The 15,104-nt window shown below is 43.1% G+C and overlaps 1 protein-coding gene across 1 annotated transcript; it reads left to right on the top strand.

Moving 5' to 3' along the window:
* Positions 1-323: 323 nt before the first annotated feature.
* tie1 (tyrosine kinase with immunoglobulin-like and EGF-like domains 1) lies at positions 324-14,593 on the top strand. The gene is made up of 24 exons (XM_079575570.1): positions 324-614; positions 1,736-2,026; positions 2,704-2,814; positions 2,894-3,049; positions 3,138-3,269; positions 3,383-3,523; positions 3,612-3,740; positions 4,419-4,564; positions 4,877-5,021; positions 5,099-5,257; positions 5,492-5,632; positions 5,866-6,168; positions 6,417-6,707; positions 7,288-7,481; positions 7,644-7,790; positions 7,867-7,930; positions 8,088-8,198; positions 9,990-10,180; positions 10,261-10,374; positions 10,891-10,961; positions 12,482-12,522; positions 12,604-12,700; positions 12,785-12,884; positions 13,931-14,593. The coding sequence occupies exons 1-24, from the start codon at positions 566-568 to the stop codon at positions 14,000-14,002; spliced, it is 3,396 nt and encodes a 1,131-aa protein (XP_079431696.1). The 5' UTR covers positions 324-565; the 3' UTR covers positions 14,003-14,593.
* The last annotated feature ends 511 nt before the right edge of the window (positions 14,594-15,104 follow it).

Below are 15,104 nucleotides of genomic sequence, written 5' to 3'. Positions count from 1 at the left end.
TTAATTCGAATGGAACACATCGTGTCGAAATGATATCGTAACCACAGAGGAGGCACATGACACGGATCATAATGCCAATATGGAGTAAGATGGCGGAAGATGACATATGAAATGATGTAGGCTACACAATGAACATAGAAGGTTACACACAGTAATTGGTTCGTGCACGGGCAAACAGATGACCAGATACAGAGCTGAAGCCCATCCATTAGACTGTGATTTGTGGAGGTGTGGAGCGCCAGCAGTCTGCTCCTCTGACGCTCTTCCTTCCTTTCCCACCCAGAGAGAGCCAAGCTTTACCTTAAGTCCAGTCCTGCCTGTTCGCTGAAGGGTCTTGACAACAACTATCGCCGAGAGCGCGCTGGACTTTCATTTTTCCACTTTTCCCCAATAAAAAAAGGACTTTTACGCGTGACCCGGAGCTTTGGAAAAGTCATGAAGTTATGCGCCCAAGTGCGTCGCTCATCGTGACGCTGCGTAACTGCTCTGGAAGCTGTCACCGCGTTGATTTTACACTCAAACTGGATTATAAACTTGTTTTGAGGAGACAGAGTGGATTACCGTGATGATGACGATGCTGTGGCTGTGTTTAGCGTGCGTCATGGAGTTGACAGGTAAAACAGAAAAACGATTTCGTGATATAAAACTAATGGAAGTTAAATATTATGTGTTTTCGTACTGTAAGTATCCAGCAAAGATCATGCATAGATTGGCTGTTTGATGTAGCTGGCTAATATTAATACATGTTTTCAAGCTAGAGCCCTGACGACCTCCAGTGTAGCTGTCTGAGCCCTTTGGGAACAGGAGCTCATCCAAGTTTCCTGCCATTGTTCCGCGGATCAGAGGCTAAATAACAGGACAGGCTATGCTGAACCATCTCACGATATTAGTTTGGTTGCACTCAACTTATTTATTTTATTTTATTTCTTTATTTTTTTGATAGGGACAATGCATATTGATGAACAGTTGCACATGAGCACTGTAAATATGCCAGATTATAGCAGGGAGGCTAGTTTCCATCACATACACAATTTACAATTTACAATTAACATAATGTGACAACAATAAATGCAGTAACAACTAAAAGTGTTCACAGGCCTGGTTTTCCTTTAGCCACAGTTTAAAACGTGCTTTAAAAGTGGCCAGAGTTGGAGTCTCTCTGACTGATAAAGGGAGACTATTCCAGTACTTGGTGCCTTTTATATCCTTTTTTTTTTTCTTTTTTTTTTTCTTTTTATCACGTGCTGTTGTGAATGTTGCTCTGAAGAAAATACTTCCATTTAGACTAGGTGGTTTGACATACAAATCATTTGGTTTGCTATGGTCAGAAAAATGCATTTTAACCTCATAACATGTGGTACTAAGCTAAAGCCTTACTCTGAAGGACATGACTGCTTATTGAGAGTGGCAGGGGTCCAATCCACCTGCAGCGAATGTGAGGTCATGAAACAGGCAGTCCAAGTTCAGTGTACAAAAGAAAATGCTTGTTCACTTTGCCAACTAACCTTATCTATATGTGAATGTTGTTGTTTATGTTTACCTTATGGTATTTGTGCTGGGTTTAATATTACTATTGTTTGGGTTAGTGGCACATCATGGAGCGTAATCTTGTCTTATTACATATCTGTCTCTCGGGCTTTGCAAATATGACAGCTTGGGATTTGTTCTAAATTCCTAAGTGTCCTAAATATTGTTGTTCTCTAGACATTTTCTAACGCGCAGTCCCGTCCCACAGATGCTGTTGTTGACCTAACCATGACCTCCACAGCGGAGGCTCCCAACAACCACTTCTCCATGTCATGCATCAACGGGGAGCGCAACCAGGCGCACAGCGGGCTGGACATCAGGAGGGACGACCACATCTTCAAGTTCCCCCACAGGAGCTTCATCGTGGTGAAGCCCAGGCACAAAGAGGTGGTCGCACGAGACTTCAAGAAGCTGGAAAATGTCGGCATTTACTACTGTGAATACACGCACCAGGGACTGCTGCCCGAGAAGGTCACAATGATCAACAACTGCAACAGCGGTCAGTGCTACAACACACATATCCAAACTTATTTTCCAATGGATGGATCCTTAGTTCACGCCACTCAAACTTTGGTAAAGCCTCAGAACATAAACAAACATGCCAGCGGTACTAAACATGCTCCTAGACACAAACAATGCTACTGAGGCGATGGGTTATCAAAATACGGCATTGGGAGGAGGAACTAATGGCTACCAGCAGTCAAAGCAAAGCAGCAGCATCTCCATGGAAACGTCTCGGTGATGTCCCAGCCAAGTCTGGTCTGAGGAGAGATGAGCCAGCTCATTGTAAAGATGCATCAGTTTACAGGTGTAGGTAGTACTGTATGTTGAAGAGGTATTTTTCAACACCCGTAGTAAAAGTAATGCTTCTGTTCTATTCCATTTATTGGGTGAAATGTTAAGTGTGGTTTTAAGTCTGCACTGGAAAAGACTGCATTGACTCACCATTCTGTGTCTGCCAAGAATGCGCTGCGTCTCAGTCATGCAAAGAAGGAAGCACATGGATATTAATGAACCAAAGTACAAAAAAAAAACAAAAAAAAATGAGGCTTGAAAGATTACATACCAAACTGACCAAAAAAATCTGTTCTTTATGTCATTCAGCTGTTTCTGTGTTCAGTGTTTGGAGGAATTTGATCTGCTTTTGCCAATGTTCTTTCTCTTTGGTTATCACAGCCCGTTTTGTCCCGGCTCAACTCACCTTGACCATAAATAAAGGGGAAATGGCCAACATCAGCATGCGGCTCCTGGATCCACAAAAGAGAGATGTGACGTGGAAGTACAACGGTAAATAGTACTGCATTATGCATCTATTGAACTGTCAGAAAAGCGGTTCATTGTGCTTTTTTTTTCTTTCTATTTTCAGGAAACTACTACTACATGACTCACTGGAACGATGTGGTCAATAGCACGGCTGTCCTCACTGTGGAAAATGCCACTTTTGCCAATCAAGGCATCTACAGTGCCAGCTTTGTGGGCGACAGTCCTGTGAATGGAGCATGGATGAGGCTCATTGTGAGAGGTTAGTTTGAGCTACGGATTTTATATCATAAAAACTTCAGATAGCTTTGATATTGTTTGCTAATAAAACAAATACTTTATCATCTCAGACTGCCCCAGTGACAAATGGGGTTCCTCCTGTGACCGACAGTGTCCTGAGTGTCTGAACGGCGGAGTGTGTCATGATGCAGATGGAGACTGTATCTGCCCCCCAGGGTTTATGGGGATGCATTGTGAAATAGGTTTGTTTGAGAGACAGCCATTGTCTGATGTTACTGTGGCCTTTGGAATCATGACATGACAAATCATTTGAACAAACAGCTTTGTAAATTTGTCTTTCGCTGATTGATCGCAGCCTGCAGAGAAGGAATGTTTGGTGGGAACTGCCAGGAGTCCTGTGGCTCTGACCACAACTGCAAAGGGCTGCGCTTCTGCCTGCCAGACCCGTACGGCTGCTCGTGCGCCAGCGGCTGGTTCGGGAGACACTGTGAGCAGGGTGAGGCTGCGATTACTCACATCTGACACGAGGGAGAAGGAAATGCAACATCTACAGTGCATGGAGTAAATATGTTTGTCGTTGTCAGCGTGCCACACTGACATGTACGGACCAGACTGTAAGCTGCACTGCAGATGTCAAAACGGAGGAGTTTGCCATCGCTTCGGGGGATGCCAGTGTCCCTTAGGCTGGAGGGGAGAGCACTGTGACAAATCTGGTGGGTATTTTAAGGAACATACTTACTTTTTTATGCAAATGACTACTTAATTTGAAAGTGGACATATCATGCAAACCAGGTCCCTCATCAAAGACTAAGGTATTTTGCTACATATTTACAGTTTTGAGTAATCTTAGGTTAGTCCTGTTTAATTGTTTTGCTGTTTGTTCTTCTTCGGTGTCAGCGCTTTGTTCTTCTTATTCCTGGATATAATTGCATCATTGTTAAAACCCCAAACTGTCCTCCACATTATCAAAGCCCATAATCCAACATTGTATTGGTTCTGAGTTATTCTGCGCTCATCTTGCCGTTCTGAAGCTGTAAACCATGCCGTGAATTGAAACTGAAAGTTTTTTCCAAAGTTATTCCTACAGCTGCCAGCAGAAGGAGTCTTCACCAGCTCTTGTGCCAGCATTTCATTGCTACTATTTGATTCTTACAAAGGCATAATTTCAAATTATAAATTGTAATCTAATGCTGAGGCCCCCGTAATGATGTTTTGAAGACTGTTTTTAAGCCCCATATGCATGATATGTCCACTTTAAAGTATTTAATGCAGTAGATTTTATGAGAAACATAATTTTGTTCTGCACATATTGCATGATACATTTCCATACATTTTTTTTAACACAATTATCTTTTCCTTAATGTGTTGATTTTATCAATCTCTGTTTTCAGACCGAGTTCCGCAAATCTTGGATTTAAATACTAATCTAGACTGGAATCTTAACTCCAATCCAAAGATAAAATGCACTGCTACAGGGAACCCCCTGCCCATCCACGACAGCTTTGAGCTGAGGAAATTAGACAGCATTCTGATCAAGGTAAGGAGACCAGAGATGTCAAATACTCAGTGCAGAAACAACACTCCTTAATGTATAAATATGGCTTGACTTCAGTGTTAATCAAGCTCAGAGGAAGTCAACAACACAATGGCCTGGGTAGATAAGGCCATATCAGTCTACAGTGCAACACAGCTCAGACACGCGCACGTGTTCTCTTGAGTGGGATACTCTGCTTGCTGTTGTTCTCGTTTCCTTTCTAATTGAACAAATCTTAATGTACACACAGGACTACAGGCTCAAATAGCAAATGCGTCTGAGCCCATTTTGATGAATTTGCGTAATGTTTTTCAGGCCAATCACACCACTCAGGATTCGAAGAAGAGCACAGCCTTGTTCGAGATCCCCCGTGTTAAAGCTGACCAGGCTGGACAGTGGGAGTGCAGAGTGTCCACTAAAGGAGGCCACGATTCCCGCAAGTTCAATCTCACTATCAAAGGTACATTTTAAACACTGAAATAGATTTGGGTTTTCAGTGGGTAAACAATGATTTGATTTGATTTTTTTCATCCATAGAGCCCCCAGTCCCTATAACAGCTCCCAAACTGTTGAAAAGGTGGAGCAAGCAGCTGCTGGTGATGCCTGTAGACTCATATAGAGGAGACGGCCCCATTGTGTCCATTAAGCTTCTGTACAAACCAGTGGAGAATGGAGACTCTTGGTCCTCCATTATCGGTGGGTAGTGCTCAACAGCAATAAATGTGCCTTGTAAAGAGCAGTTTCCATTAGATGGATAAACCTCATGACATCAACCATGAATGATTCATTTGTAAGTTCACGTCTCTTTTATAACTCCATACTTTCATCTACTAATGTTGTCATGCTTACACTGTACCTCCGCAGTCGTATACAACACTCATTCTGTGCTCAATCTGACTGAATATTGATTGCTTTGACAATACATTGCAGTGTACAGTGACAAAGAACCAATCAACTTGATGAACCTGAAGCCCACCACACCGTACCGCATCCGTGTGCAGCTGAGTCGGCCCGGAGAGGAAGGAGAGGGAGCGCTGGGCCCAGAGGCCATCATGGAGACAGACTGTCCCGGTAAACACTTTATGACACCGGTTACTATTTCATCAATCTGGAAATGAAAGGTTGTCGATATTGTTATGAATGATTAAAAACCCTCACTGAGCTTAAGTAATTGTTGAGAGAGATAGAGAGAGTCACGTTTATTGCCTAGAATAATGTTGGTATAATGTAAGGTTTATGTCTTGAGTAAGCAATCACACGAGGAGACATACTGGTCAGCTTACCCCGATTCTCTGTTGCCTCAGAGCCCACAGTTCAACCAGAGATTGACACCAGCTTAGCGGAGGGCCGTAACATCACCGTGCACTGGCACCTACCCGGAAACACTGCCATCAACACTGCCATGGCCAGCGGCTTCCTAGTGCAACTGTTCGGTCCCTCGCCCTACAGTGACAAACTGCTGGAGGAGACCACTCTGCTCAGTGTGCTGTCCACCAAGTTCTACAACCTGCAGTACCAGGTGGACTACAGTGTGGTGGTGCGCCTCATCAACTGCAGCAGCCAGGGCCCACCTTCCAATCCACACCACGTTCGCCTCTTCAGCCAGGGTAACTACAACCATGAATCTATAAGCTAGGCTAATAAAGCAGTAAAGCAAAGATAACATAACCGATAAGAGCAACAATACTATTTGTTCTCATCAAAGCCTAGAAAAGTATTTAAATGTAGAATGAAAACTATACCTATAAACTATACCTCAAACTAGTCCTCAGTGGCGACTCCTGCAAATGTCGACACATATTTATTTATTGTTGAAATATGTTGAAACTAAAAATTATTTCCATTTCTCTCACAGGCCCATCATCTCCTCGCAATGTCCAGGCACTTCCCCTGTCCATATCAGCCGTCCAGGTGAAGTGGCAGCCCCCCGAGGACCCGAACGGAGGCATTATAAAGTATGTGATAGAGTACCAGCCGGTGGGACCGGGCAGCCCGCACCCCTGGGTGGACACCGACGACGGGAACAAGACCACCAAGGATGTGACAGCTCTGAACGGAAGCACACTCTACCAGTTCAGAGTCAGGGCCTTCTCCAAAGTCCCAGGAGAGTGGAGCAAGTTCGTCCAAGCCATGACTCAGGGAGACGGTGAGGAAGTGTGACAAATACCTTGGCCTTGTCCTGCCATAGGTCAATAGGCAGGACACTCTGGCCTGTTATAATACCTTTGGCATGTATAAAAATCTATAAAATTCAACTACAAAGGAATAAGTCGCTCCAGAGTATAAGTCGCACCAGCTCTAGCAACTACCTGGGCATGGAGGCGTAACTGCACCGTTGACAAGCCTCTCTCGGCAGCACGTGTTCAAGCACCCATTTACAAACTTGTTCCTCTCACTATGGCCATCTAGCTTTTAGCCCGCGAGTAAGAGTGACCGCCGCTTTTTGCTAGTCCCTCACAAGTTTCTGGCTCACTCCAAACTTTACCGTGTTTAAATTTTCAGTGGAACAGTAAGTGAAAATAACAAACGTGAAATTAAACATTTTGATATATAAGTCGCACCTGAGTATAAGTCGCATCCCCAGCCAAACTATGAAAAAAGTGTAACTTATAGTCCGTAAAATACAGATTTTTCTAACCAATGCCAAGTCATGTACATTACTTTTTAAAATGTTAATGAATCTCCACACTTTGTCTCTTTTCCGTTTTCTCTATGCACATCGACAGGCATTGAGAACCTCACCCCGACCACCCAGGGTGTGGCCGGGAAGCCCATGCCAGACAGCTACCGGCTCCTGGTGGCCATCGTGGGCTCTGTGGCTGTGACTGTTGTGACCATTCTCCTGGTGTTGCTGGCTCTGTTCTTCATCAGAAAATCGTTGCTTAACCGGAGGAGGACTTTCACTTACCAGTCCGGATCAGTGAGTGTGCGAAGTCCTTTGATGAGAGCCTGTCACTCTTGCCAGGTTTGGCCATAGCCATGTCAGACTTTTGTCTTTGCTAGTTTCTGCTATTGTAGATTACACAACGTTTAGTTTAATTACATTACTTTATGCTGATGAAAGAAAAACACATTTCTTTAGGGAGAAGAGACTATTCTGCAGTTCAACTCAGGCACTCTCACCCTCACCCGAAGACCAAAGCCCACCCCGGAACCGTTGACCTATCCCATCTTGGAATGGGAGGATATCAAATTCGAAGATGTCATTGGAGAGGGAAACTTTGGCCAGGTAGTTTACTTTAAGTATTTTTTTTACACTTTTTGATTCACTGCGATGCTTCAGCTCATTAATATTTCAAAACTAGGTCATCAAAGCAATGATAAAGAAAGACGGCTCCAAGATGAGCGCTGCCATAAAGATGCTAAAAGGTAATATTCAGCTCTACTCTCAGACTCGCTCCCGCAGTCACACACGGAGAATCGAATCCTCTCATTTCAAAGGAACTGAAAGGCTGGAGCTGCTGCGCTGGCACTCTCCTTTAATGATGCGTGTTTTTTTTGTTTTTTTGCTGATGATATTCCACAGAGTACGCCACGGAGAATGACCACAGAGACTTCGCAGGGGAGCTGGAGGTGCTGTGCAAACTGGGGCAGCATCCCAACATCATCAACCTGATAGGAGCCTGCGAGAACAGAGGTAAGACATTAGTGACACCTAGTGGCCTTTGGCAACAGGTTTATGTTGCTGGAGATTGAGAAGGGTCTCCAATATTATGTGGACACAGCAGAAGCAGATTTATGAATTAACAGAAGGGACAAAAGTAGTAAAAGGATAGGAAGTAGTAGTTGCAGGATGGGATGTGAGTTGTCTATACTCATGTGCTGTCCTGTTTTGTTGCTTTAATGGCTTAAAAAAAAAAAAATATCATCAATGCACATAATTTACAACAAATTATTACATTCAAGAAACAACAGTGGCAGAGGAATCGGGATTGAGAACGAAAAAGCTGATATTACACATGAAGACAGAGGAGTAAAGGTTTAGAGTACAATTTTGCCAAAACAGCTGAATGTCACTGAAAATAGAATACACTGCCTGACCCAAAATAAACCTGGATTTTAAAAAACACTGTTCTGATGTGGGCTTACTGCAGTTGGTCAGGCCTAGGTTCAGCAACACTAATGTTAGCTGTCTTTTTTCCAAATTAAGTAGACTCAACTGTAGTTTCAACAAGAGTTCTGAGATCTTTTTTGCTGGTTGTCTTTTTACACACTTTTGACTGTTGTACAATACGTTCAGCAGTATTTCTGAGTGACACGGACTTGAGAATCTAAAGTGCGTCATTCATCGAGATGTTGGGACCCTAAACTATTGCCCCCGTCCCTTTGCTGTGATCTGTAACTAGAGCTCTCCCACAGAAGTCCAGTGTAAATAGTCCCTGTCTGCCAGAATGAGTTGTGTGATTGGTCCCTGCTGCTCTGGCGTGTTTTTATGCATTTTGATCAGGCCTCCCCATAACCCAATTGTTAACATTGAAGTATTTAGTTTCCCATTTTTACGTTGTTTTACACTGTGGTATTGTTTAATCAGAGTTAGGGGACATCTGAGATAGGATTTAATTATAGAAATTACAACAAATGGCCTCATAATAAAACCCCAAGTCGGGCCGATGCAAAATAAACAAGCAGCGAGTCCTCTGCTTCTGTCGTGTTTGATCCTGAAAACCTACATTGCTTGCATTGCGTGTGGTGGTTTTGCATAATGAGAAAAGAACAAAGATTTTGTCATTCAAAGCTGCGTGTTAGTGGAGTGGAGACAAACAGAGTGCTCCAGGAAGAACGGCTTGTTCTGAAAAACTTGAGAAGACCTTTGCTTACAATTTCAGAGTTTATGGATTGTTTCAGTCTGTGTTCATGAAACTTCCTTATTGAGTTGTAAGGCAAGGCATGTTTATTTGTACCGCGTATTTCGTACACAAGGCAACTCAATGCACCTACAAAAGAAGATGTGTCAAATTACAATCAGGTTAAGTTAAAGCAAAGCACATACATAAAAACATCAAGACATGGGAAATACACAGTACACCAGGAGGTCAGGTGTTGGAATTTTTCTTGGGGACATTAAGGACGACCGGCCATTGACCGGGGGGTGGGGCTGCCGAAACATGTTGAGGCACACGCAGAACGACAGGGCGTGGTTAGGGGGGGTATGTGTGTGCAGTTGTTTACAATCCTGAGAGTCAGTGTTATGCAAAATATGAGCCAAGGAGCTCAGTCCTTATCTGGTTTAGCTCCGTGGCTTGGCCTTGAAGGGAAAGTGTTGATGGCTTAGGATGGATAACGGCTCCAAGTGTCTTTATGTTTGATTGCAAGCATATTTTTTTTTACTTTACCCAACCACGGTTTACAACTTATCATTCAGAAAGTAAAATTCACTCCATTGCCTATATTGAGAACTTTTCCTAATGTTACCACTGTATTTCATAAGGCTACCTGTACATTGCCATTGAATACGCTCCCTACGGAAACTTGCTGGATTTCCTGAGGAAAAGCCGAGTGCTGGAGACGGACCCTGCCTTTGCAAAAGAACATGGCACTGCCTCCACTCTCACCTCACAACAGCTACTGCAGTTCGCTGTGGATGTGGCCAACGGGATGCACTATCTCAGCGACAAACAGGTACGACACGCACAATGATATCCTGTGAAAGCAGTTTCATGTATTATTTTAAAAAACATTTGTATGTATTTTCTCAACAGTTCATTCACAGAGACTTGGCAGCAAGAAATGTCCTTGTGGGCGATAACCTTGTGGCTAAGATTGCAGACTTTGGCTTGTCCCGAGGAGAGGAGGTTTATGTAAAGAAAACAATGGTGAGTAGAACTTGGCAAATGTGAGATTATAGATTTAAAGCCTCACTGTGGAACATTCAGGTTTCATGTTGCTGCGACACACGGGCAAAACAATGCTGATAAAACAAGCAAGCCAGCAAGGTAACAAAACAACTAATGTTTGTTAAAGTAAAGCATCAACATCTTCATCTTTTTTTCCCTTGTTCATCATTTGGTAAAATGGCCTTTAAACATCATTTAATAGTTAATTTCAACCTTCTTATCTGAATTTAGTTAATTTATTAAATTAAAACACCATTCATCTTTGTTGTTATTCAAAACAACAATTGCAATGATGAATAGTCAGCAGTTGGATGAGATTGTTCTTGTTGTTTCTTTCCACTAGAGGGCAGGGGTGAGGTAAATGTACTTCAACTACTCCAAAAAACTGTGTTTCCTGTAATCACGACAAATTATATGAAATACAAGTAAAATAGATTTTAGCAAAATTCCTGCGTTCACGTGCACCGATTTCATACGTTCTTTTCTTGTCTTTAGGGTCGACTGCCTGTGCGCTGGATGGCCATTGAGTCTCTCAACTACAGTGTGTACACAACCAAGAGTGACGTGTATGTATCTTTTCAAACATTCAGAGTTAGATTATACTTAAAGGCCCTAACTAACACCTGGACTAACACCTGAACACTATTTCGTTGTACACTTATACAAAGACAAATAAGGCACTTACTTACTATTCCCATTTCTAACATAAGGTACAATACTGATACCGTAATGTAAACAGATAACAGTGTAAATAGTTTTACACCGTTAGTAGAGTGGGTTCAGAACGTTTTTTTTTCACATAATTGTTTTATTTCTACTATATAGAAGCCACATACTAAAATGATGCTCTTTTTTTCAATTCAACACTGATACACTTCAATAAGGCAACAATGACTGGAGGCCAATTCCATTGCTACCATTTATTTAAGTTTTGGTCTGGGATCAATGCCATTCAGGATTCAGAAAGGTACTTAGTTTCTATATCAGCCAAAGTATAGTTTTAATTAGACTAAAACATAAATGAAACGAGTTACAGAAACATATATTACTAGAAAGGTCCGAACACTTGCTGATCCCACTGTACGAGATCCATAGGACTGAGCCTATAAAAACAAAATCACCAACGCAGCAACAAATCAGCCCCGTGCCACTGTTTGGGGCGATGGTAATGTGCAGTGTGGCAGATAGGGGCAGGAAACACTGGCTATGAGTTGGTCTACAGACTTTTAGACGTTAGATTGCCAACCAGAAACTATTTATACACAGCAAAGAACAAGTAAGGACAACTAACGGAAGGTGGGGGTGGGGGGGGCTGAAGGGGCCCCAGGCGCTCGTAAACAATGGGGACAGACAGATACCAGACCTCAGACAAAGAACTCAGTAAATGAGCAAAACAAATGCAAAGGAACCCACAATGCAATGCAGTATTTGTCTAGTGTACAATCTACCACAGCGCACACTTCTGCAGATCAGAGATAAAACTCGATACAAACAAACGTGAAAAAGAGCTGTTTGGACACGCAGCAAACACTGTGCATACAAAATTCAATTCGAGTAGCAAGTTAAGTCTGATTTAAGCATCACTGCTGTTTAATTTTTTGTCCTTTTACGGTTGCCTGGTTGGTGCAACTTGTTAAACCATGTCAATTCGACGCTGCTGACTTGTCTTTTGAATGCTGTGAAGACTGTTGCGCGATGTTTATGCTGCGTTTGCAAGCCTATAACTCATCACCGCTGTTGTTGATGCACTGTGTGTGGCCGTTATCGTGATGGATGTCTCTTTTAAAGCGACTCCTGCTCCTCAAAATGGCCCTGCGGGGAGTAATAAAGCTCTTTGATTGGTTGACTTTTGAAACATTCATAGCCTCAGTACACAGGGCAGGGTGCAGCAACACGGTCAGGTTCAAGCAGCATTTCGACGCTATTGTCCTTATGTTGATCAATCCCAATATCCTTTTTTTTTTATATATTCCTCAGCATAAACAACAAAGCCGTCCATTTCTCACTCCTGTCACTGCCACACTGACTGTAGACATGATTCCAGTGGTCTTAATTGAAAGCGACTTTTCCCTTGCCTTCCTTGCAGGTGGTCATTTGCTGTGCTTCTCTGGGAAATCGTAAGCTTAGGTAGGTACATGCAAAACAACAGGGCTTCATTAGTCTCCTATAATCTATAATCTATTATCTTTTTTGTCGTCGTCATCGTAGGTGGCACACCGTACTGCGGCATGACGTGTGCGGAACTCTACGAGAAACTGCCGCAAGGATACAGGATGGAGAAACCCAAAAACTGTGATGACGAAGTGTACGTTGCCCCGGCGTGGAAACTTGTTGGCTCGGGTTGTTTGTGGTGCTTGTTTATTTGATGAGGATGTTTGTGTGTTTGTAGCTACGAGCTCATGAGGCAGTGCTGGAGGGACCGGCCTTATGAGAGACCCCCCTTCTCCCAGATCTCTGTGCAGCTCGGCAGGATGCAGGAGGCCAGGAAGGTAAGCAATTACAACCATCGGCAGTCGTGGGAAGAAAAAAAAAAAACATGGCTTAGAAACATTTGCTGAGACAAAAGGTCTAACCACAGTGTGAGCTGAGATTTGACTTCCCAACACTAACAAAACACTAATAATAAGGCTAAAACCTCCAGATAAAAGCAACACAATAAAGTGACAGAGAAAAACAAGGCTCAGTTCAAACGGTATCCACAAATTAGATTATATATATGTACTGTTGTGTGTCAAACATAATGGCATGGAAAAGTGTGTGACACTTTTGAGTTGAATTTCCCATTAAAATGGAGCAGAAAATGATGACCTATGCCATTCTCTAGACTTTTATTTACCTTTAAAATTTGAAATAAGATAAATGACCTTCTGTAAAACGGAAAGCATGACCAGAACTCCTCATTAAAATGAATGAGATTTGATCAAATACTATCCAAAATTTTTGGAAGACACCATTTACAACAATACACATAATAAATAATAGACAGTGTCTGCTCACTCCTCCCCGTTTACCGTAAAGACCATGTTCGAAAGGGGATCCATGGCGGATCTACAGACTCCTCCTTCCCTGCTGTGACAGAGAATGTTCCTAAAAACGGCATAAGGGCGGGATCTTCGCTGTAGATTTGGCCCTCGTGGCAATCGTAACCGTGCCCGCGCCATTAGTTCAAATGCTAACGGCCTGTCAATCAAAGTCCAGCCCTCATTAGTGTACGAGATTTCTAAAATGTTTCTTACGAAAGCCAGCCTGGTTTTTTTAATTGTCACTAACCCAGTGTCATCACAGGAGCAATATCTAGCTGTAGAAAGTTCCCAAAAATTAGAAACCAGGCTTTACAGTTGCTTAAAACGTGTCCAAAGTGCAATGCTATCTAATGGAAAACTAGCTTGTTTTACCGCCCACATATGGAGGTACTGCAGCAATGGCAGACAATGGTGGACAATGGCGGCCCCTAGCGTCGCGGTCATAAAGCAGAGCAACCAGCATCCATTGTTTACAACCTTGGTCAATGACAGCTGAACTCACTTTGTCGCAGGCTTACGTCAACATGGCCCTGTTCGAGAACTTCACCTACGCCGGGATCGATGCCACTGCAGAGGAGGCCTGACGACCAGCCCCCCCAGACACCAGGACGCCACGTAGCCCCGCCAGGAGGAGCCGAGGATGGTCTCCACGCTACTGCCACCCCCCTCACCAGCGGGACAGGAGAGGCAAGCGCTCAACTCGGACTAGGACCAGCCAGCTATGAAACTAGAACTGTGATAGGACACTGTGAGCAACACCGGGACGCACAGTTTGGCTGCGCCCTGAATCCGGAGATCAAATGCTACAGAGCTGGAGCTACGTGACACCGCGGGGTCTGAGGGGAGTCTGTTTGGCAAAGACATTTTTTTTTTTTTTAAACGAGCAAAAAAAATGATCTGTGAATTGCATCAGCCAAGTCCAACACACATTGTAGCACTTAATGGGATTTTCCACCACTGGTTTTATACTGTACTTTAGCGTATCACTGCCATATGAATGTACGTAACTACTACTGTAAGTTTTTGTATCTTGTAATATAAGCCAGTTACATGCCTCATATTGTTTTGTACAGTGTTGCAGATGTTAGTCCTTCCTTCACCTTTTTTTGTTTCAGTGCAGCGGTGTTGACGCTGCTGAAGGTGTCATTGTGTTGTCAACAGAAGATATCGTAGTGGATTTGACTATTAGAGAAATGGCAGCAGCTACAGAAACAAAATGTCTTAGTACGTTGCTATTAAAACATGTACAGCAGTGTTGGATGTGTTTGGTTTTGTACAGTATTTTCCATTCACTGATCATATGAACAATGCCAAACTACTCTCTGATTCATACTGTCAATGCTCCACCCCTACTGGTGTCCAAAAAAACCAAACACATTTCTTAAAGGTGCATTATGCACCTTTTTGTGTGAAAAAACAAGTTTGATATTTGTTCGTATTTGACCGTGTAGTGACCCTGTGGAAGTATGAGTGGTCAGCATGGCGCCTTTACTTTAGATCACAGTGGTCTCTACAACGTTCCAGGATCACTTGTTTTGTAGATTTTCTGGTGAGAGGGTCCGTCGACAGTGAAAACCTTCCAAACAATTGATCCTGGAGCGTTGTAGAGACCACTGTGACGGAAAGTAAAGGCGCCATGCTGACCACTCACACAGCCACTGGGTCATTACACGGTCAAATACGCAC

The sequence above is a fragment of the Gobius niger genome, assembly GCF_951799975.1.
Source record: "Gobius niger genome assembly, chromosome: 17".
NCBI lineage: Eukaryota > Metazoa > Chordata > Actinopteri > Gobiiformes > Gobiidae > Gobius > Gobius niger.
This window is presented reverse-complemented; position numbering and strand designations above follow the sequence as displayed.

Coding starts and splice junctions, on each gene's coding strand:
- tie1 (XM_079575570.1), top strand. CDS start 566: ATGATGACGATGCTGTGGCTGTGTTTAGCGTGCGTCATGGAGTTGACA. Junction 3,741..4,418: donor AGAGCACTGTGACAAATCTG/GTGGGTATTTTA, acceptor CTCTGTTTTCAG/ACCGAGTTCCGCAAATCTTG. Junction 12,701..12,784: donor AAAAACTGTGATGACGAAGT/GTACGTTGCCCC, acceptor GTGTGTTTGTAG/CTACGAGCTCATGAGGCAGT.